Source organism: Phyllostomus discolor, chromosome 3 (genome assembly GCF_004126475.2).
Source record: "Phyllostomus discolor isolate MPI-MPIP mPhyDis1 chromosome 3, mPhyDis1.pri.v3, whole genome shotgun sequence".
Taxonomy (NCBI): domain Eukaryota; kingdom Metazoa; phylum Chordata; class Mammalia; order Chiroptera; family Phyllostomidae; genus Phyllostomus; species Phyllostomus discolor.
Genome location: NC_040905.2, coordinates 88,455,443 through 88,477,483, shown reverse-complemented (window position 1 = coordinate 88,477,483; position 22,041 = coordinate 88,455,443). Strand labels below are relative to the sequence as shown.

Sequence of the window (22,041 nt, the reverse complement as noted above, 5' to 3'; positions counted from 1 at the left end):
GCTTAGCTTACCTTAAATGTGCTCAGAACACAATATCCTAAAATGCTGGCAGCACAGTACACTGTAGAGTGTCCCTCGTTGACCATGGTGACCAGTGGCTGACTGGGAGCTGTGGCTCATGCCCACCGCCCAGCATCAGCAGAATGTAGCACACCATACTTCTGTAGCCCGGGAAAAGATCAAAATCAAAATTCAAAGTAGAGTTTCTACTGCATGCATGTTGCTTTCACACATTTGTAAAGTCAGAAAATCATAAGTCAAACCATCATCATGTTGGAGATCATCTGTACTTTGCTTTGGACATACATACTGGGTTTCTTTTGGGAAGTGGAAGAGGTATTGTGATTCTTAATGGAATATCATAAGCCAATCATTGATTTAGCAATAGCTTAGAAGCAAAGCAATCTGGGGTATACTATGGACCATTGGAAAAAATAATATATTTATTTTAAACTATCTCTAGTGCAAAAAATTAGGCTTTACCTATTAATGGAATTACTTGTAATTAATAGTTTTGAGGGCATTATTACTATCAGCTCCTGATGGTTGTGCTACATCTTTCTTCTTGTGGCCATTGACAAAATGTTCTTTGAAAGCATCTTCATAAAAGTTGAATAATGTATAGTGAATAAGTCTCACGGGTTTTTCATTGTTTACAGTAAGAGTAGCTTCAATTATAAACCCATAGTTTACAGATGATATTAATATTTTATCTTTGTGCATTTTTACTCTTTAGGTAGTCTTTTGATGATATCTTCTACCCTTTATCTGCCATTCTGATCCTTCTCCACGCTGTGGCCAGAGTGACCTTTATCAGAGTCACGTTTGATCATGTCACTTCCCTCTTCCCAGTCCTGCAGGACAACACACACACTCATCATAGCAGTCCTGCCAAACCCAGTGGTCACTCTGCGTCTGCACCTACTTTACTTTACATCACCATTTGACAAAATCAATGACCCCCTGGTTCTTGAAAATGTCCATCCTCATGGCTTCCAATACCATGTATGTACACTGATAAATTCATACGTATGTGTCTTCAGTCTGACCATTCCTCTAGGTTCCAAGCTCACACATTTAACATCCTAAATATAACACGTTAAAGACAAGCCTTGTATTATGCCCTCTAATCCTACTTCTTCCCTTGTTATCCCCACCCCAGCTGTGTAAGTCAAAAACCCAGGAAATGTCCTCTTTCCCTCATTCTCCACACCCACGTAAGTTCCCAATGGCTGTGCTTTCAAAATATACCTGCCCTCTCATCATCTTCACTGCCACCACCCTCATCCAGCCTACCATCACCTCTCACCTGAAGGTCTTCAGTGTCATCTTCACAGGTCTTCCTGTGCTCACGGCAGTCAGTGGCCAAAGAGATTTTTTAAAAAATATAAACTATTGTGTTTCCTCTCCTTTAAACCATCCAATAACTCTTTAAAAATGCCAAGTAAAATCCGAAGTCCTTCCCTAATGGTCTTCAGGGCTTTATGTGACCTTGCCTTTGGTATCTCCCTGAGCTCATAGTTTTCCCCCTTTGCATGCTTTTGTCTAGTCACATTGGACTCTTGTTTTTCACAGATACCGAACACATTCCCTTCTTTCTCTTTGAACAGCTCTTATTTTAGGTAACTACATGATTCATGATCTCACTTTATTCAAGTCTCTGTCTCAAAGAGATGCTTCTGATCAACTTTTCTAAAATTGACCTGTATCGGTCAGATATGGCTGTGTAACAAACATCCACAAAAATCTCAGTGGCAAATAACAGCACACATCAGCAGGTCAGCAGGGGACTGGATGATCTAGGATGTGATGGGTTTTTGCTTTCTTTCAAGGTCCAAATCTGTCTGAGTTAGCTTCTCCCTGCACTATGGGCTCATACCTGCTTCACATCTTTCATGTTTGTATTTCTGAGATGTGGCATGGAGTAGGTGCTCAATGAACTTATTGGCCAATAAATAAGTAAAGGAATGAATCAATGTAGTAGAAATTAAGAAAATAAAAAGATACCCTAGAGATTAAATAAAATAATTCACTTCATTTGTGTGAAATGATTGATGTAAGAATCGGAGATAATTCTGCCATATCTTCTGTTTTATTTTTACATGTTCAGATCAAAGAACAGGCACATGTTTCTCAGGCCTGGTGAATGGTCGCTGTGCACAAGAGCTTCCAGGCAGAATGACAAAAATGCAATGCTGCTGTGAGCCTGGCCGCTGCTGGGGCCTTGGAACCATCCCCGAAGCCTGCCCTGTCAGAGGCTCTGGTGAGCTCCTGGCTGCTGGTCTCCTCAGGCAGGCAGCATTAAGACAATTTGTACTAATGTCCTAATATACTCTGCTCTTGTTTCTGAAGTCACATCATGTCTGTATTCCTGTTATTGTCTTCAATGTGACTTGGGTGTTTTTGTGAGGGATAGGGTGGCATTGTTTATTTGGGATCAGTTTTGATTATACCCAATTTATTAATATCAGAAGAATTCCTGAAAGCTGATTATCATTTGTCTTTGTGCAAATATTTTAAAAAATGATTTTGGACATCTGCATTTCAATTCAGTTTTAAAACCTGGTCTTTCATTCCAGAGCTTGAATATCTTTGACTGACAAAGTTCAACTTTCATTTATATTCTATTTCAGAAGTACCCTTATCTTATAGTGTCCCAATCCTTTAAGACATTTCCTTTCTTTGATGACCTGAAAACGAAGGCTACAAGAGTAGGAGGATGCCTCTCATGCACTCTGTATTAGCTGCCATGTAGCTGAAACTAAATTGGGAAATTACTTCAGAATGAATGAGCAATAGCTTCTCTTGTTAATATAATATGAATAGTTAAGTACAATGAATGTTTATCACATAAAGGTATAGCAATATATTTTATTATATTGTCTCCATATTAAAGCATTATTTTGAAAATAATTAAATTTTTTGAACTATGCCTATAAAAATATGTGCCTATATGTTCTGCTATGGAGAAAAATAAGGCATATTCTTTCACAACTTTTAAGCTATAAAATATCAAAACTGAGTTGTAAATTTTTTTAAAAACCAGAGTTAATGCATAGTACATAATTTTGGAAACTCGTAGTTTCACTGGTAATATATATTAGTACTATTAATACTGAAACAATTGAGCAAAATTGTTTTCATTTCTTGTGATATAGTTTCCTAATTATGAGAACAATTAAGGAAATAAAGGTGATGACTATCCTTGCTTCTTTCTGCTCAACTTTGATATTTGGATAAATAAGGAGCAGACGTAACAGCTTATTAAGTACTATCTTTTGTTAAAATCCACATTGGAAAAACTATTATTCTGAAGCCGTCTTAATCCCTTAAAGGGAAGAAAAGGGATAGGAAACATGTATAGGTGCAATACTGATGGCATTTCAAGCAAAGTGGAATATATAGAATAAATTACTTAAAGCTTTAATTTTCATCTATTCAGTTAAATTTCTTGCATTCATAGTTAATCTGAAACTTGACGAGTTTCACTAAAGTACATATAATCAAAATGCTCTTATAGACGATTCTTTGGTTATGCAACTTAGTTAAAAGATGACATGCAGGTTTTGATTTTTTTCTGAAACATTTATACCTTTTCCTGCTACTTTTTAGCATTGAAAATATTTACCAGGATAATACCCTACTTATTCACATCATGTAGTATACATGAGCTAAAATGACCATTACAGTATACAGATTGCTTTTATTATGCAGAAAGACATCCATTTGTGTTTAACTGACCTTTCTTTTTCTCTAGAGGAATACCACAGACTTTGCATGGATGGGCTTCCAATAGGAGGGATCCCAGGAAGTGCTGGTTCCAGACCTGGAGGCACTGGGGGGAATGGCTTTGCCCCAAATGGCAATGGCAATGGCTACGGCCCCGGAGGGACAGGCTTCATCCCCATCCCTGGAGGCAATGGCTTTTCTCCTGGTGTTGGGGGAGCAGGTGTAGGGGCCGGGGGCCAGGGGCCCATCATCACTGGACTGAGTGAGTGTTCGTTCATGTTTTTATAAACCCTTTAGTTTTCTGCCTTAAATGGTATAATTTCTAACATTTTTCCCAAGAGATGTGTGTATGTATATGTATACATGTAAAAATCTGTTTCAGGGTCTAAAATATAATGTAGTCATATAGAATTCTTAAGAAAAATATTATTTTTCTGTTTCATTAACTTTTTAAATTGGGGAAAAGAATGAGTGACTCAGGCTTTCTTTGAAAACAGAGACGAGAGCGCGGTAACCCTGAGGTCCAGATGACACCGTGCGAGAGCGCGTTTCTGGTTCCCGTGTGTTTCACTTGGCCCTTTGCAGCTGCCCTGTTCTTACAACCCTTGACTGACTTCCAGAATCATTTCTCAACTGAGATAAACTGCATAAGTCTTGCTCTGTGCCTATCCAAATATTATAATGAAATATCTTTCTTTTCCTCACCCTTTTTTGTTGAATAACTTAAGAAATTGAGAACCGTGGGCTTCAGGCCAGAATTGGCATTGGCGTACTTGACATTTAAGTTCACTCTTTTGAAAAGAACGGCTCTTGCTAATAATATTTAATGATGTCCTGCAGTGTGGTGTTTATTCTTTTTGGCACATTGCCTCTTTACTATATCTGAATACTCAGCACAGTTACAGAAAAAGAAATGGCAAGCATTCAAATGTACAGTAGAACATTCCTGAAATTTTAAAGATATTATTGTGGGCAAAGTCTCCAGATGTGTAACTTAACAAATGCAAGTTACAACCATTTGTCTCAAGAATATCTTTTAGATACTCATCATCAATGTTTTAATATAATATAAAATAATGTAAACTTTTGATATATGTACTTAATTAATGTACTATTAGGTATCCTTTTAAAAAATTCTAAGAAATATAATCCACAATATAGAGATAAAATATCACTTGTGTTTTAATTCTCCATAGCTATTCTCAACCAGACGATAGATATCTGTAAGCACCATGCTAATCTCTGTTTAAACGGACGCTGCATACCTACCGTTTCTAGCTACCGATGTGAGTGCAACATGGGCTATAAGCAGGATGCAAATGGAGATTGCATAGGTAAGCTCATGAGTCTTTAATCCCTCTTAGGTTTTGATAGCTTTTACACTGTAAGAGCAAATTGGGCTGAGTATGAGAGAAAAAAAAAATGTTTTTGCAAGCTGCCTCTGCTGTGTACATGATTTCCACATGTTCCCTTAACCTAATGCTGAGCTAGGCCACTTCAAGAATCCCCTGCCCTAAATATTGAGATTTATGTCTCCTCCTCCCTTGCTTTCTTTCCTTCTTAGCTGAATAACCCTGACATACCATGGTGACATTAACATGTAGAGGAAGGCACAGATTGGGGAAAAATAGTTGATGATTATATTTAGACACATAGGGTTTTAGGTGTCTAGAACATTTAATTATAGAGATCTAAAGAAAGCTAAGGGGAGTGTTCAGGGCTGGAGGTACAGATCAGTAACAGAAGTAGCATTAGAACCGTGAGGGTGAACATTGTCTCCCAGACTGAACAACAGGAAGAATGAAGAGGTAACAGTACTGCAGCTAGAATCCTGTGCAAAGCAACATAAGTCCATAAAGAAAACAGTAAGAATGTTGGAGAGACAGAAAAATAATCCAGAAAGTATTATGTCACTGAAGCTATGCATGGGTACACTTTCAAGAGAAAAGTAGTGTTAAGTGTTAAATATGCCAGAACACTCAAATACAGTGAGGGAAAAGAAATCTTCTGGATTTTATAATGAACCGAGTTTTGAGGATCTATTAAGAGCAGATTTAGGAATATGGGAATTGAGCCTTTTGAGGTTTATTTTATTTATTCTTCATGTTAGCAAGTGATCATGTATGTGTATGTTTCATAATTAGCTAACACTAAATATCAGACTTAGGTTCAGGTCTTCTGTTATAAAATATAGATGAGAGACCAGGAATGCAGAGTGAGGATTATAATTTTGCCAGGTTAAACTGAAAAGGTCTAAGTGGACTATGATTATGAAGGAAAACGTGAGTCAAATATGATGTTTTGGAAAAATGATCATTCTAAACTGTGTTCAAAGCTACAAGATAAAATGATTAAATAAGGCTTCTCTCAGGATCCCTGTGTGCAGTGACTCAGGTACCAGTCACACCCTGGGTGTACCCTAGGGGTGTGCCATGTATAACCAACCACGCACAGCAGCCCTGGCTTAGCTGATACTACTTGGTGCTTGTTTAAGTCACAGACCAGGTGATTATTTTTGAAACACCGTGAAATACTGATATATTTATTCTTATTATATGAGTGGAAAATGTTTTTACCACCAGAAAACAGGATTATAAGTATATAATATATAAAATACTCCCTCTTAGGCATATGTACACAGTTTCAGTTTGTCAACCTGAAATTTTATTGATTTTTTTTGTTTTGCTATTAATATTTGTCATTCATGTGTCACTGCAAGATTCACTAATTAAAGCTGAATGTAGGCCAGAAGTTAAGTATTTTCTGTAAATTAGCCAGAGACCACCATTTATTTCATGTAAGTGCCAGGGCACACTTTATTCTAGCTAGTACAACACCTCTCCTCTGAGAGAGTTTGTGAACCTTTGGTATAAACTCCCTTTAGGGATCAATAGTTCTTTCTGCAGCCACGCTGCCAATCCAGCCTTCTTAACCAGGGTCCCTCTAGAGAATTAAACTCTGCAAAAAGTGATTCCAGTGACTTTTTTCAATTCTCCCAAGACTGATGCCTAGTTAATACAACTCCAGATGCATAGAGATGAGCCAGTCACATGAAATGGGTGTCTTAAGGTCATTACTTTTCCTGGGACCCAAGCTCTGCCTCATGTAGTGTTGGGATCGTGTGTCTGCACAGCTAGTATGTTAGTGTAAGTCTCAGACTTCTGAGTTCTACCCACACATGACTGCAAACAGTTCCATTCCAATGTGATCCCATCATCCAGCCCTGAAAAGGAAAGACGTAGGCAGAGTTATCTTTCTATGGTAATCAGTAGGGACAAAGATTAGTATTGGGGCATATTTTCAGAAGGTAAGTTTTTAATATATTTTTTTAAGATTTTATTTATTTATTTCTAGAGATGGAAGGGAGGGAGGGAGAGAGAGAGAGAGAGAGAAAGAGAGAGAGAGAAACATCAATGTGTGGTCGCTGGGGGTCATGGCCTGCACCCAGGCATGTACCCTGACTGGGAATTGAACCTGCAACACTTTGGTTCACAGCCCGAGCTCAATTCACTGAGCTACGCCAGCCAGGGCTAGTTTTTAATATTTTTCATGCTATACTCTTTCTGCTGTCAACGTCTAGCCAGTGTGAGTTTGAGTTTATAAACAACAAGTTGGGATGTCAGAAAAAGTTACAGAGGATATAAGCCCAAGATAAAGTGGTAGCTGTTTTCATTGCACCTGCCTTTGGAGGAATCAGAGACTGCCCTTGCTCTTTGGGAACTTCAGTGAGATGCTGAGGATGTGGGATGGCCCAAAAGGCAGTAACAACTGTATTGAAGGTTCAAAGACAACAAAAGTAGAATCGAGCTCATTTTCCTATTATGAGTTAGTTACTCCTGAGACCTGAAAACAGTTATATTTACTCATCACATTTTTCTCTTTTTCTCCTGAGAGTTCTATTCCAAAATGGATTTTTGTGACTCTTTTACTGTCTATGTAAGTCAAACTGCTGTTAGCAGTGGTTTTTAACTTCATCTAAATTATTCTATTTTGGAATAGTAAGAAATAATTTTTGTTTCTGTAGGGCCAGAGGTGACTGTAGAGCCCTTGCAAATTAAAAGTGTTTGCTAACCTTTTCAAGGGTTAATATGTTTTACCCCAATAGTATCTTGAGAATTTAACCATTTTGATAATCCATGTCTTTCTCAGTTATCTGAGGAGTTTATTTTAGGAGTTTCAAATTACTTCTTCATAACTTTAAGAGTTTAAAGTCCTGTGAATTTTGCTTTAAAATGCTCAGTCCCCAGTGAAAATATGGGAAGAAGTGAACGTGCACGGACCGCGGTATGCAGGTGTCCGCAGTCCTTCACACAAGGCAGACAGAGGTGAACACGTGGAAGTGGGAGACTGTGAGATTCAGAGTAAAGTGGAGGCTTGAGGTTGTGTGGTTCAGAATGTGGCCGTGCTCATGTATGATTAGTCCTACAGTATCCTAGAAAGCAAATGGGGTTTTAAAGACAGATTGTAAAGTCACTAACAGTTTTTTGGTGATTATTCTCCTTCCAAAAAGTAGTGGTCCTTTAGCCCCAGAAATGAATGGAGGCAAAACAACTGGCAGAGCTGTCATAGCAACTGGGGTCCTTGGGAACAGGTTCTCCAAGGGGAGGAAGCCGTCCAGAAAAGTAGCCCAGCTTCCCAGAAACTTTCGCTAAGAGAGAGGGTTGGGTGCATGTTCCCATGTAATTCACCAGAACAGAGCTTTTCAATGAGGCTTCTATAAAGATGCATCTACAACACATTTTTAATTGTTTCATTCGATATTACATAATCACAGAGAACTTAAGGGATCTTCGATACCGAAAAGTGAAGGTGGTATCTCATATTGGAAAGTTTCTTTTTTCTTATTTTTTAAATTTTTTATCTTATTTATTTACTGTTGTTCAAGTACAGTTGTCTCCATTTCCCCCCCACCAATCCCTCCTACCCTCTACCTGACCTGCCTTTGGCTTTTGTCCACGTGTCCTTTATACATGTTCCTGACAATCCCTCCCCCCTCCACCTTTATCCCCTCCCACCTCTCCTCTGGTTACTGTCAGTTTGTTCTCACCTATAAGTGGAACCTAATTAACAAAACAAGCAAAATGCAACCACAGACATTGAAATGGAAAGTTTCTTAATTATACTTTATATACTTGCTAATGCTCTAAACTCTCTCTTTTCTCATTTTGCTTCATTCCTTTGGCTCAATAGAATTTTGGTTGATGTTATCAACCACAAGTTTAAATGTAAGTGAGTGTTAATGGGCTGAAGGTGCCTTTGGATGAATTGAAAAAATATTTAATCTTGTTATTTTTTGTTGTTTTTATTTTATTTGCTAGAGATTTTTCCCCTCCTTTACTAGAGAGAGCTTAATTGCATTCCATCTGAGTGTTTATATAATTGAGGTTGGTGAGTTTGATAGAGTACAGTTCCTGTTTTAAGAACATCTGTGAAAAGAGTAATCTGTTTATTAAAAGGTTAAACCTGTGAATTGATTTTATTGTTGTGCTCTCCATTTTAGCTGAAATTGTATATGTTAATGGCTTCTACATATATATGAAATGACAAGTCATTATGCCCTCACCAGCCAGCCAGGTTTTTAATTTGCCAGCATTCAAAATATTATTTAGTGGGTATTCCTGAGAGAAGATAAATTAAACTTTTTCTAACACCAGTCCGTGTGATTTCTCTGGGAGTTGACTTCCAAACTGTTGAGACTGCCATTCGGTTGTGTAGTTTCTGAATTCTGCAATGGGTTTGCGTTTAATCAGGCCTCTACAAGGAATGAAAGACAGTGACATTTCTCTTATTTAGGATCCGACCTAGTATTTGCATAAAACTTGATTTCATGTTAAAGAAAAATTCCTGTGCCAGTTATAAGATCTTAGAGAAATGTGAAGCTAATGAAGATAATAAGCTTTGCTTTGTTTTTTATTATTTTTTAATTTTTGATTTTAGAGAGAGAGGGGAGAAGGATGGGGGAAGAGAGAATCATCCATTTGAGTTCCATTTATTTATGCATTCATTGGTTGATTCTTGTACCAGCCCTGACCTGAGATCAAACCTGCAACCTTGGCATATCTGGATGATTTTCCAATCAACTGAGCAACCCAGCCAGAGCAATAAGCTTTGTTTTAATTTAATTTTCATTTTCTACTTCATCCTATGTTTGTTACTTCAAGTGTTACCAAGCCTCAGTGCATATATGGTTACATATATAGTTGAGTTCACAAAAATAATAAATCACATAATTCATCTATCTCATTAAAACTAATATTAGTGGCAGTATGTAATATACATATATATTTCCAAAAATCTTCAATTGATCTTCTAACACTATACTAAACCTTAGAGAGTCTATTCACTTGCCTAGACTACTAAAAATAATAAGCACAATAGTCTATTGGACTCGTGGCTGTGTCTTTACAGAGCCCTTTCTTTCAACCACTGTGCATTACTCACATTGAAAAACCATAATTTCTTGCCCTGGCTGGTGTGGCTCAGTGGACTGAGGGCTGGCCTGTGAGTCAAAGAGTCGCTGGTTTGTTTCCCGGTCTAGGGCACATGCCTGGGCTGTGGACCAGGTTCCTGGTGGGGGGCACGTGGGAGGCGGCCACATATTGATGTATCTCTCCCTCTCTTTCTCCCTCCCTTTCCCTCTCTATAATGAGTAAATAAAATCTATTTTAAAAAAGACAAATCATAATTTCTTGATTAAAGCAGTTTCACTTATACTCTCCAATAGGCAATATTTTTGTAAATCTCCATATTGGCCTCAGCATTTAAAGAAAGGAATGTTCCTTCATTTATAAATACTCTGCTATTTAGATTATTACCACTGACTACCCTCTCAAATTTGGGGGGCCTAAATGTACTTTAAACAAACATTTCTAGAAATAGAGTGAAGTCTATAATGGTTTCTTTTGCTGCTCGCAGATGTTGATGAATGCACATCAAATCCCTGCACTAATGGAGATTGTGTTAACACACCTGGATCCTATTATTGTAAATGTCATGCTGGATTCCAGAGGACTCCTACCAAGCAAGCATGCATTGGTAAGGCAGTTTGCTTTCACATATGAAAATGTTCCGTGAAATACAGCGACCCAGGCTGTTGAGGTTAAAAGTAGATTCATTAAAATAAAACGTGGAATGAAATAAGTGCTCTTATGTTATTACAGATTTATTTAATACTACCTTCAGAAGGGGTTCCTTTATACATAAACAGTGTTTGCATATATAATCCAGGCAACGTGGTATTTGGCTTCACAAGCTTTCAGTTTATCTTTCTTCCCTAGATCACGGCTTTCTTTCTCCAAGTAACATCAGTAGTATTACTGCTCTCTGATTAACGGAACTTAATATTTGTAGTTGTTTTCATCTGCTGTTTTCTTTGAACCCCACACACTATCCAACACCAAATCATGCCTAATTTTTACCGTTGTCCAAGCTGTATTCCTCACTGCCGATTCATCTCATTATTCTTTTAGCGGAGGATTCTGCTTGTCTTCCCTTTCATTTCCTATTCACCCATGGGTAGTTGCTTAAACAAACTTACTCCAGAGGTTCATATCATATTGCTCTTAATTCAAATATTCTATAGTTACTTTATTCTTACTCAACTCCTTGCTCTGACGTTTAAGGTCTGCAAACCTGTGTCAAAAACAGCTTCCCTACTTGCCCTCTACTAGGTTCACTGCACACCCCGTTTCATTTTTCTCTCTCTTCCCTCCTCAGCTAGTCAGGGCTTTAAAATTTCTTACATCTACCTATCCAAGAAAAAAAAGGTGGTGAGAAATGGAAATTTTGCTAAAGAAGTAGCATGATTTTGTATATTACATGTAAAAATAAACTGGATATTTGAAATTAAATGTATTATCTTACTGTTTTTATCTATAATTATTGTAAAAGAATAATGTTTGACCATTCTTACTGTTCCCAGATATTGATGAGTGCATCCAGAATGGGGTTCTTTGTAAAAACGGTCGATGTGTGAACACAGATGGAAGTTTCCAGTGCATTTGCAATGCCGGTTTTGAATTAACCACAGATGGAAAAAACTGTGTTGGTATGGAAATTGCCTGCTCCCTTGCAAGAGATTTTTAAAGGATATGCATTTTTATTTAGAACCATATATAGTATTTCCCTACAAGCTCACACGACACATGGGAGAGTTCTTCAGGTGACTTAGGGAAAATATAATGCATTTAACACAAGACTATTAAGTGAAACAACAGGGATTTTTTTTTTGAAATGTTATAACAAGGAATTTATAACAAGGAATACTTCACTGCTTCTGGAAATTTCCTTTGTGGTATATGTTTAACTGTATGTAGCAGTTGTTCTTTATGATAACTATGACTACCTGTTGCATTTCACATGTTGGGGATACAGCACTGACAAGGTAGAACAGGTCTCCCCCATCCTCAGCCTGGAGGAATACAAAAGTATTTGGCCTCTGTGAAAATTAAATCTCTAAATTTGTGGTCTTGGTGCTGTCTAGCGGTACAGCAGGTACCAATGCTCCACAAAATACTCTGTGCACACAGCAACCCACATTTCACCCACTAATGAAAGTCCAGGTTATTTTAAATAGAGTGAGGTTTGTTGTTGCTTTAATTCCCTTAGAAAAGGAAGAACTCCTAAAATCATATTAACTTTTGTCAAAATAAAACACTACCCCTGTGATTTTAATGGCCACTAAGCACAAAATTTACTTAGTTCTTTTCTTTACACCCCTTAAACTAACGGCCCTTCACATTCTACACACTATTTGCTCTCACTCAGTTGGTGTTCATATTAGGGAAGAAAAAAGCCTTGAGCACATGGCTCATTTACGTAGTGGAATTTGGTGATTGTTTGTGGAAGGAGAGGAAAAGGGTCCCCTCACGGCCAGTGGTGTGAGTTCCTCTGTCTTCTCCACAGATCATGATGAGTGTACAACCACCAACATGTGTTTGAATGGGATGTGCATCAATGAAGATGGCAGCTTCAAGTGCATCTGCAAACCAGGATTTGTCTTGGCTCCAAATGGGCGTTACTGTACTGGTATGTGTGGCTTTGAGATAGGAAAGTAACTGTGATTGAAACCATCTTTTGTCTCTGAATGAATCACGCAAGAGTTGCTTCAGTTTCTTCATGTGGATTTCATATTATTCATATCTCTTGATAATTCAGTAAGGCAGGTGTCTAAAACTTCCTAGAAAAACACACATTGTCATATAGGGAACAGTAATATCCTTACAGAAATAACAATGATACAAGAAGAATTAAGGAAATTAAGCGACTGGTTCTCACAAGTCTGAAAGAGACATTGTAGAAATAATTTCTCTCTACTCATTGCCTGAATAAAAAATGGAAAGAAAAGTCATAAAAGGTTTTCACTTTTATGTGTTCTCAGGACTAGATTTTTGGCTGTCATTTATTATTGGCTTTGTATTACATCGTTTCCACAGAGCTGATCTATACATCATTTGTGATGATTATTATCTAATAATGTTACACTGATTTAGTGAAGAGATAATTTAAATATTTCTATCAACTGTGTTGTTTATAAAGCCATTTTGAAGCCCAGTCTCTAGTGATAACTTTAGTAAGCAAAAGATATGCCTCTCAGAAATAAGTAAGGCTATCTTACGTGTGTACTCACAGTTGGGATTTAGTAAGATGAAAAAAATTGCAGTTCCTAGTTAGAAGCAACTTTTGTTTTCAGTTTTCTCCTTTTAGACAAAATTAACTCTGTGAATGCTTTCTGCCTTTCAACTGCACAAATTTATCTGACTACCACATAAGACTCACAACTAATCCCTATAAGTGCAGTGAAATTCGAGGGACATTAGAGGGAGAAAATCAAGACTGATTCTCATATTCCTGAATAAAAAAATGCTTCTTGACTATTCAAGAAAGAGGAGTACAGAATAAATAGAACTATGGTAGCTCTGCTGATGGAACTCAGGACTGGGAAGGCATCTCATGGCTAACTGGGTCGGCTGTGACATTGCCGACCCGTTCCATGCAGTGCGTGGCGTAGCGTCACAGTGTGTAACTTATTCCAGAGTTTCTTAATTAAAAACACATAGAAAGATGACCTAGATCTCATCAGTTTCTGCTTTCTTGAAATTATTTTTTATTAATTTTCTTTTCACAAGTGTTGTAATCTACAGTCTTGGAGTGTGCATGATTTAGCAGCCCTGTGCTTTGAAGCCTGTTTCATCCTTTGGAAAAGCCACTTAATGTTGACTTACCTTTGACAAATTGAAGCGGATTAAAAGTTTGAAGAGATACCCCAAACTATTTTCATGTTATGAAGTGATATAGTTAGTACCATGACATCCCTTGTAGCTAGAACTGTGTGTGTATAGATGAAAGGTGATTACAAAAGTTTACCTTACTTTAAAGAATTTGTTTCACTTAACTTTGGATTAAATATTATTTATATTAAGCAGGGTTGCCAAATAAATAATGAAAAATGAGTTTGTATAGCTCTTTTTTTCCTAATGAGTAAACTTACACTTAGTTTTTTTTTAAAACATTTCAGAGTTGCATTAAGATATACTATTTCCCTGATAGATTTAACTTTTTACAAATTTGTTATCACATCTCTGTTCTTCCACAAATTATAAAATTAAAACACAGGGTTGAAAATTAAAACACAAATTGGCAACAGGTAAAAATAAAGTTAAATTTACCCAGTTTGGGCCCGACTTGTGTTCCCCTCTTGGCAGATGTGGACGAGTGCCAGACCCCAGGCATCTGCATGAACGGGCACTGCATCAACAACGAAGGGTCCTTCCGCTGCGACTGCCCCCCGGGCCTGGCTGTGGGTGTGGACGGACGTGTGTGTGTCGGTAAGTGAAGCATTCTGTAATGATCTCAGTGTCTGAGTGAAAGGGTAACAGATACATCCATCCCAGGGAATAATGTTCAGGTGTAAATAGGAATGAAGTACTGATACATGAGAAAGCAAAGCTGAGCCTAGAAAGCATGCTAAGTGAAAGAAGCCTTTTACAAAAGGCCACGTAGTGTGTGATCCCATTCACAAGAAATGCCCATAAGAGGCAGGTCTACAGTGACAGAACAGATCAGTGGCTGTTAGAGCAGAGAGGGTGGGGGTTGCAGGGTGACAGGTGAGAGCCAGAGGGTGTTTCTGAGGTCATGACACGTTCATGTATCAGCTGCAATGATTATTGTGCATGTCTGGGAATGTGCTGAAACTATTGAATCGTACACTTTTAAGTAGGTGAGTTCCATGGTATGGGAATCATATCTCAATAAAGCAGTTTTTAAAAAATGGACAGAAACCCCCAGCTAGCTCCCTTCAGAAGGCTTTAAGGAGAAGTTTCTCAAAAATGCTAGAGAAGAAAAAAATGTCCTTAACCCAGCATCCTTGATAACTTTAGATAACTGGGTTTCTAAATACAGTGGATTTAGTTTTTGTAGTTAATAACAAAGAAGGCACAAAATGGGGATTATAGTTATACTTAAGTAAACTCTTTTTACCCACACAAAATTTAAAATGTGAATAATCAATACCCTAGCACTGGGACTTACATCAAAAGCTAGGAATATTTTTGTATGATTATTATTCATCACTGTGCAACTAACTATGGGAACAAGGGAAGAGTATGAAAAAGAATTTTATTTTATTCCAAGCCTTTTGAAATTTCTTCTGGATATTTTTGTCAAAGGTATTCCACAAAAAGCAAACAGAGTTATCAGTCATCATCTTTAAAGAAGCAGGCAAAACAAAAATGTCATTGGCATTTCAAACCAACCTGCATGTTCTAATGAGAAAGTAGCAAAATCCATTTAATGCTGTGTTTTCTTCTGAAGTGCTTTCATGAGACCTCTGGTGTGTGTTAGCTATTGTGCACCCCTGTTTTTCAGGTTAGATAATAAAAGGCAGGTATACACATTGGTGTAAAAGTAATTTTGAGAGAAATGAAATTCTTTCTTAGATGTAGTTGATAACACTTTACTCTGACCTGTGGGAATCAAAACATTGTATCCCGAAGGGTGGCAGGGGAAAGAAGAGGCAGTAGCTGATGGAAATAATCTGTCCACTTAAGTTATTCCAATCTATCCCATCTAGGATTTATTTCTGCTTACAAAATTGTCAGCACTTTCTTCAGGGATATTTCAACTACAGAACTAGAAGAATATAGCTTCTTCCTGCTTAAAGAGCTAAAATACTTTCACTTGCTTTGATACATTTAGCTGATTTTTTTTTCCTTTACCTTCTTGATTCTGTTGAAATCTACGATAGGTACAGAACCAGTTTTGGAGGGAGAAATTTTTATTCTAAGCAACCAGCATATTAAGTAGTTGTTAAGAATTCAGTATTCAAACACAAAAAAATCATTCCCTTGTTAACATACAGAAAAGACATTAGAAATTCTTGAAAAGCCCTCTCTACTTTTTCACAATTGTGGTCACTTAAACTTTTTAGTAAAAACACCATCTATTCTGTGTGTAAAATTATATATTACTGTTCCCATAAGATGCTAGATGTGTTTTCTTCATGTCTTCTCCTTTGGTGATGATTTAAGATTCATTGATTGTTGAAATGAGAAATGAATCACTGTGATTAATTGTTATTTGAGTTAGCACTTTAACTTTTAGATTTCTTTTTTTGTTTGTTTTTGTTTCCCTAGATACTGAGATGTGGACTTTTATTTTCAGAAAATCAAACTATTACCATAACTAGTACGCTGGAGAAGCCTGACTCACAGGCAGGGTGTGACTCTGACTCCCCCAGGGTCAGAGTGCATGAGGAGAGGGGAGAAGGTGGAGGCACTGATACTATCCTAGGATGGCTCCAAGATTTGGGGGTTTCACACATGTGTAAAGCCGACTTCCTCCTTGTGGGCGACTCATGGCTACCTCAGAGGCATTCCACTTCCCTTCCAAGGCTGCAGACACTACATTTTTCTTCTTTGCAGCCGTTCCCATCTTTGGTCTTTCAGCAGTCCACTTTAAGTAGTCTTGATGGTCACCCCTCAGCACCCCTCCACATGGTCATTTTAGGACCCTCTCTTACTGTGGCCTGCGTCTAATGCACAGGACATGCCCATCCTTGGCCCTCTTTACCATGTGAAGAGGCTGGTCTCACCTCCCAGGGCTCCTACAGAAGGAATAGCCGCTCACCATTGCCTATTAGGTGTCCCTGTCAGGTGTCTGAGGCAGAGGTGATTACAAAGCCCTTCTAGGTTTCAGAGGTGAGGAGGGAAACACCTCCAACTTACAACCTAGCTCTTACTGCCCTGCCCCAAAAAGATCCTTTTCAAAAAACCCTCTCTTAATTACCACTCTCTTAAACTTTATAGCCTCGATGTTGGGAAGGGTTTAGGGACCAAGTCACTAATTTTCTGTGCCTACTTTCTTTAGGATAGGGTCTCCAAATTTACCTTCTTACTTGATATTCATCACCATGGGATTTTAGCTTTTTTTTTTACATTCTGTTATATTAGCTTAAGAATATGTCAACATCTTTCCCTGACTGGTGTGACTGAGTTGGTTGGTCTTAGTTACACAAAGCAAAGCCTCACTGGTTCAATTCCTGGTCAGGGCACATGCCTGGGTTGCCAGTTTGGTCCCCTGTCAGGACATGTCGAGAGGCAGCCGATTGATGTTTCCCTCTCACATCAATGTTTCTCTCCCTCTCTTTTCCCTCCCTTTCCCTCTCTCTCTAAAAATAAAATAAAATAAAATCTTGAAAAAAAAAGAATATGTCAGCATCTTGAATACTCTTTGACATTTCTGTTAGCTAAAGGTTAACTTTCTTTTCTTTTTTTTTTTCATTCTAGCTCTGCTACTGACTAGTTGTATGGTCTTGGACAAGATACATCACCTCTCTGTGCCCCTTCCTCATTAGCTGCTTTGGGGGTTAAATAAGTTATGAGATTTATCTGTGTAAAGCTTTGAATAATGTCAGGCACATAGGATATGCACAATAAGTTAGCTATTACAATTATTATTATTTTATTAAATTAGAATAATGGCATAGCATCTAAGGCATAGTCTTATGCAATAAAGTTGATACTAAAGAAATAATAAAATACAATTAACATTTTGTGTGCAGATGTAGTACTTTACCAATGTGTATAGATGCTAATAATCACCTGAGAAAATCCTTTAAACATCCCAATTTTTAAGGAAGAAATGGCATGGAGAAATTTGATAACATATAGAAAAAATACAGCTTAGCGTTTAGGTCCAGTCCCCTCCCAAAGCATCCTTGTGGGCACGTGCTAGGGGCAGTCTGGCTTTGGCATCTCTTATCCTGTCTACCTGTAACAGTAGCTTAGTTGTACTTGAAGAATATAATATGAGTTAGAGTTCCAGTCTTTGAACAGGAAAAGGTCGACTGTCCTCATTAAAGAAAAAAGAGAAAAATGAGGTTGCTGATTTTTTTAGTATTTCCTGTATGTCATAGACTTTGTGCTTAATGCTTAACAAACACATCCTCATTTACAATATAAACTCTATCCTCATTTAATGGATGAGAAAAATGTTAAGTAATTTAAGTAAGGTTATCCCGTTACCCCACAGGGATCAGAGCCTGGGACAATGCATGTTCCTAAAACCCACACATAAGTTACACCACCTTCTTTTTCATGAACCTTCTGGTGTTGTTAACCTGTAAAACAGACCAGAAACTATGTAACCTGTCTCCCTCTTCAAGTGGGCACCACAGGCTTCTTTACTGACCTGCTTCTAAAAATTTTGCATGGCTTATATTCTTAGCATGAAAACAGAAATAACTTTGACCATTCTGTGATGCCTTCTGACATAATGGGTGACATCCAAAGAACTCAAAAAATTATATTGGGAGTTATGAACTATGTTGTGCTTGTGTAGATTTGTCTTTGCATGCAGTCCTACACTTCTGCGTAACTCAGAGCAGACTGTCAAACTTGGCTACGGCCGAAGCAGAAAAGGGCAACACGTGCCCCGCACATCGTTGGCGTGGTAAATCTCATGGCCCTCTTCCACTGGAGCATGTACACATCTCGTTGCTTTAGTGAAGCAATAAATCTTATTGTTTTAATGAGAAACACTACCAGATCATAAGAATCATTGGGTGACTCACTTTGCATAACAAGCACATAAAATTACTTCTGACAAGTTGTGAATAATCACAGATATTTATAATTTGATGGAATTACCATGCTAGTATATATTGCTTAAAAGCTGAACTGCTTCTCTGGCCTTTATGATGATTTTAGTTTTTTATAGTTCATCATTTAGTGTCTCATAAAGTTGTAGCATATTTTATGAGAATTTAGAGTGAGAAAACTAGGCAGGATATTATCCTTTGATACGTAGCATGACACAGTAGAAGGAGGAAGGATTCTGGAGGTCACGTGAGTTTGAGCCTGAATCCCAGGTCAGCCAGTGGATGGCCTAGGACTTGGAGCTTCTTATGTAATCCCTGTGAACCTGACCTTCCTCTTCTGTAATGTATGAATAATCACTGTCCTGTGGAGTTGTCTGGATGTTCAATGAGATAATGTCTGTAAAGCAATTAGCACAAAGCCAAGGGCACTTTGTGGTAGTTATTATTTTTTAAAACTGGATTTATTGAGAGTCTGAGTTAAAAAGAGCAAATGGGGGTTGAAAAGGAAGGAAGAAATTTTTTGGTTAAGCAGTGTCATCTCAAGGTAGTTTAACTTCACTGCATTTCATTTTTCATAAGAACTTCAGAAATAGAAATAATAATGTGTCATCTCAGTTGAGTATAGCCAGTGATTAGAGCTCAGAGTGTTGTTTCTAACTGGAAATATACCTGGTTCAGTGAAGGGCCTGGGAGGAAAGTGGGACAGTGGCTGCTGTGTAGCACATAAAATGTCTTGGAGGAAAAAAAAGAGTTGTTGATGTGGATTCATTCTTTCCCTCACTCAATAAACATTTGTTGATTTTGTAACACTAATAGGTGCTAAAGAAAGAAAGAAAAAAGTGGCAGATGCCCTCTAGAAGCTTCCAATCTTAGTCTAAAAGAAGACTTCAGTTTTGAAATCTGTCTTTATCACTTCCTCAACTCATTGTTCTTCTGTGTACTTTAGATACTCACATGCGCAGTACCTGCTATGGTGGAATAAAGAAGGGAGTGTGTGTCCGTCCTTTCCCGGGTGCAGTAACCAAGTCTGAATGCTGCTGTGCCAATCCAGACTATGGTTTTGGAGAGCCCTGCCAGCCATGCCCTGCCAAAAACTCAGGTAATCCCATTGGCCAGTTTCATGCCTGATAAAGAATCTAGATATGTAACATTAGATATTTGGTCAAAGAATACATCAAGTCTGAAGTGTGTTGTCATTATTTTTAATTGAAGAAACAAACTACAAACCTGTGTTGGTATGTGAGACATATGAGGGGGGACCCCAAAAAATGGAATTATCTTCTGGAGGGTGGGCCCCTTGTAGTACAGGCTTCCCCACTCGGTGATGGATCTAGGAGCCCATCTGTATCAGTGCATCTACTGGCATTGCTGTAAGGTGGTGCATTCTGCTTCGGTGATTTCTTTTTTTTTTTTTGCCCGTTTCATGATGGGCGATTTACGAGTGCACCTGCCCACAGCGAGCTGAGTGTTCAGCAACTTTTGACCAAAAATGGCATGACCTCCATGTTCTACCCTCCCTATTCACCATCTCATCCTGAGGGACTTTATTCTGTTTCCCTGGATGAAAAAAGCCCTCAGAGGGAAACGTTTTGCTGATGTGGAAGAGGTGAAACAGGAAATGGCAGAAGCACTTAAAGGTGTCAAAATTGAGGAGTTCAAAAGCTGTTTTGAACAGTGGAAAAAATGTCTCAGTAGGTGTATTGCATCAAATGGAGAGTAGTTTGAAAATGACTTAAGTTTAAACATGTAAGAATAAATACACAATTTTTATAAATAAATTCCAGTTTTTTGGGGTCCCCCCTCATATAATGAGATTTGGCTTGTATTTACCTAAGATCTCTCAACAAAGAGAACACACAGTGAATAGAAAAAATTATTTGCTGATCCAATTATGATTGTTAAAACAGATTTTTTTTTACATAAAAATGTTAGTCTCCATGTCCTTGATCTATGATGTCAGTTATGAAGACAAATACCATAAAATTTACTTTTTGCTTTCAAGATTATTATAACTTTAGCAGAACTTGATTTTATTTATTTTTATCTTAACACAAAATGGTCTTAGGGCACAGTCTATTAGAGATTCCAGACTCTTAGGTGGACGAGATTGATCCTCTGTGTTCATACTTTTACTAAATCCGTATTGCATATGTAAGCCTATATTGAGTATATGTAAGTGCAATATGGATTTAAAAAATAGTCTTTTTTTTCTTTAAACTTGGCTATAGTTGAGAATATAGGTAGGTGAACATATAAATTACAGTTTAGTGTGATTAGCCCTTTGAAAGGGGTATGACACACTGGGAGAGCATAAAGGAAGGAATAGTTAGTTGCCATATAAGCATTCCAGCAAAGGAAATGGCTTGTCACTATGTAAAAAATCCTAAATGGTGCAAACCTTGAGAGTTCATCTAGAACTACTGAGTATGACATTTTTAAAAAGAAGAGTTAATGAAGGAAGTCTTGCCCTAAAATATGTTAAAATGAATTATGTATATTATGAAAGAGGTACAAAAATCAATAAAAAGGCTAGGTTTAAAAAGTCAGTAAACAAAATAAATTGATCTAGAAACAGATAGGAATAGAAATAAATGGTATTGAAAAAAATGAGAACTTCCCACATGGAAGATGGAAGAATTGCATTCCAGCAAAGGAAATGGCTTGTCATTCCATTAAAAATCCTGACTGGGTTATTTAAACCTTAGCAAAACAATAAAAGTTCCTCTATTGTAGAAATAAATGGGAATGTAGGATGCAATAAAGACAGCATTTGCATCAGTAAAGAAAAACTGAACTAACTAATCAATATCATTGATAAATATCAGAAACAATACAGTGAGCTCCCAACATTAAACTTTATAAAAATTATTTTCTTGTAGAATATGTAACATTTTGGTTATTTTGTAATGACAAAGGGCTTTCAAAACAGATGGTAAAGAGCAAAACACACACATAAATTAGAAAAAATTTTCATAATTTGTGAGGGATTTACATTAATAAGGGAAGTTAAAATCCTCATAGAAGAAGTGCAGTGTGCACAAATAAGATTTTATAAGGTAGAAATTAAAGTAGTAGCTTATGAGATATAATTAGATGCCTAGTTGTTCTAAAATTAAAAGAAAATGAAAATAAGATATCATTTTTGTTTATCAGATTGGTAAAGCACAAATGATTGATTTTTCCCCAGTGTCGGGAGCGTGTGCAAAAATGGATGC

General features: G+C 37.4%; 1 protein-coding gene across 4 annotated transcripts in view; it reads left to right on the top strand.

The window, feature by feature from the left end:
* FBN2 (fibrillin 2) overlaps nucleotides 1-22,041 on the top strand; it is a 257,503-nt gene that overhangs the window by 143,043 nt on the left and 92,419 nt on the right. For all 4 annotated transcript variants that reach the window (XM_036020716.1, XM_036020718.1, XM_036020715.1 and 1 more), the window contains exons 9-16: nucleotides 2,111-2,263; nucleotides 3,758-3,991; nucleotides 4,926-5,063; nucleotides 10,645-10,764; nucleotides 11,651-11,776; nucleotides 12,634-12,756; nucleotides 14,433-14,555; nucleotides 19,773-19,925. In XM_036020716.1, coding sequence (XP_035876609.1) covers nucleotides 2,111-2,263; nucleotides 3,758-3,991; nucleotides 4,926-5,063; nucleotides 10,645-10,764; nucleotides 11,651-11,776; nucleotides 12,634-12,756; nucleotides 14,433-14,555; nucleotides 19,773-19,925 — 1,170 coding nt within the window. The remainder of the gene's footprint in view (nucleotides 1-2,110; nucleotides 2,264-3,757; nucleotides 3,992-4,925; nucleotides 5,064-10,644; nucleotides 10,765-11,650; nucleotides 11,777-12,633; nucleotides 12,757-14,432; nucleotides 14,556-19,772; nucleotides 19,926-22,041) is intronic.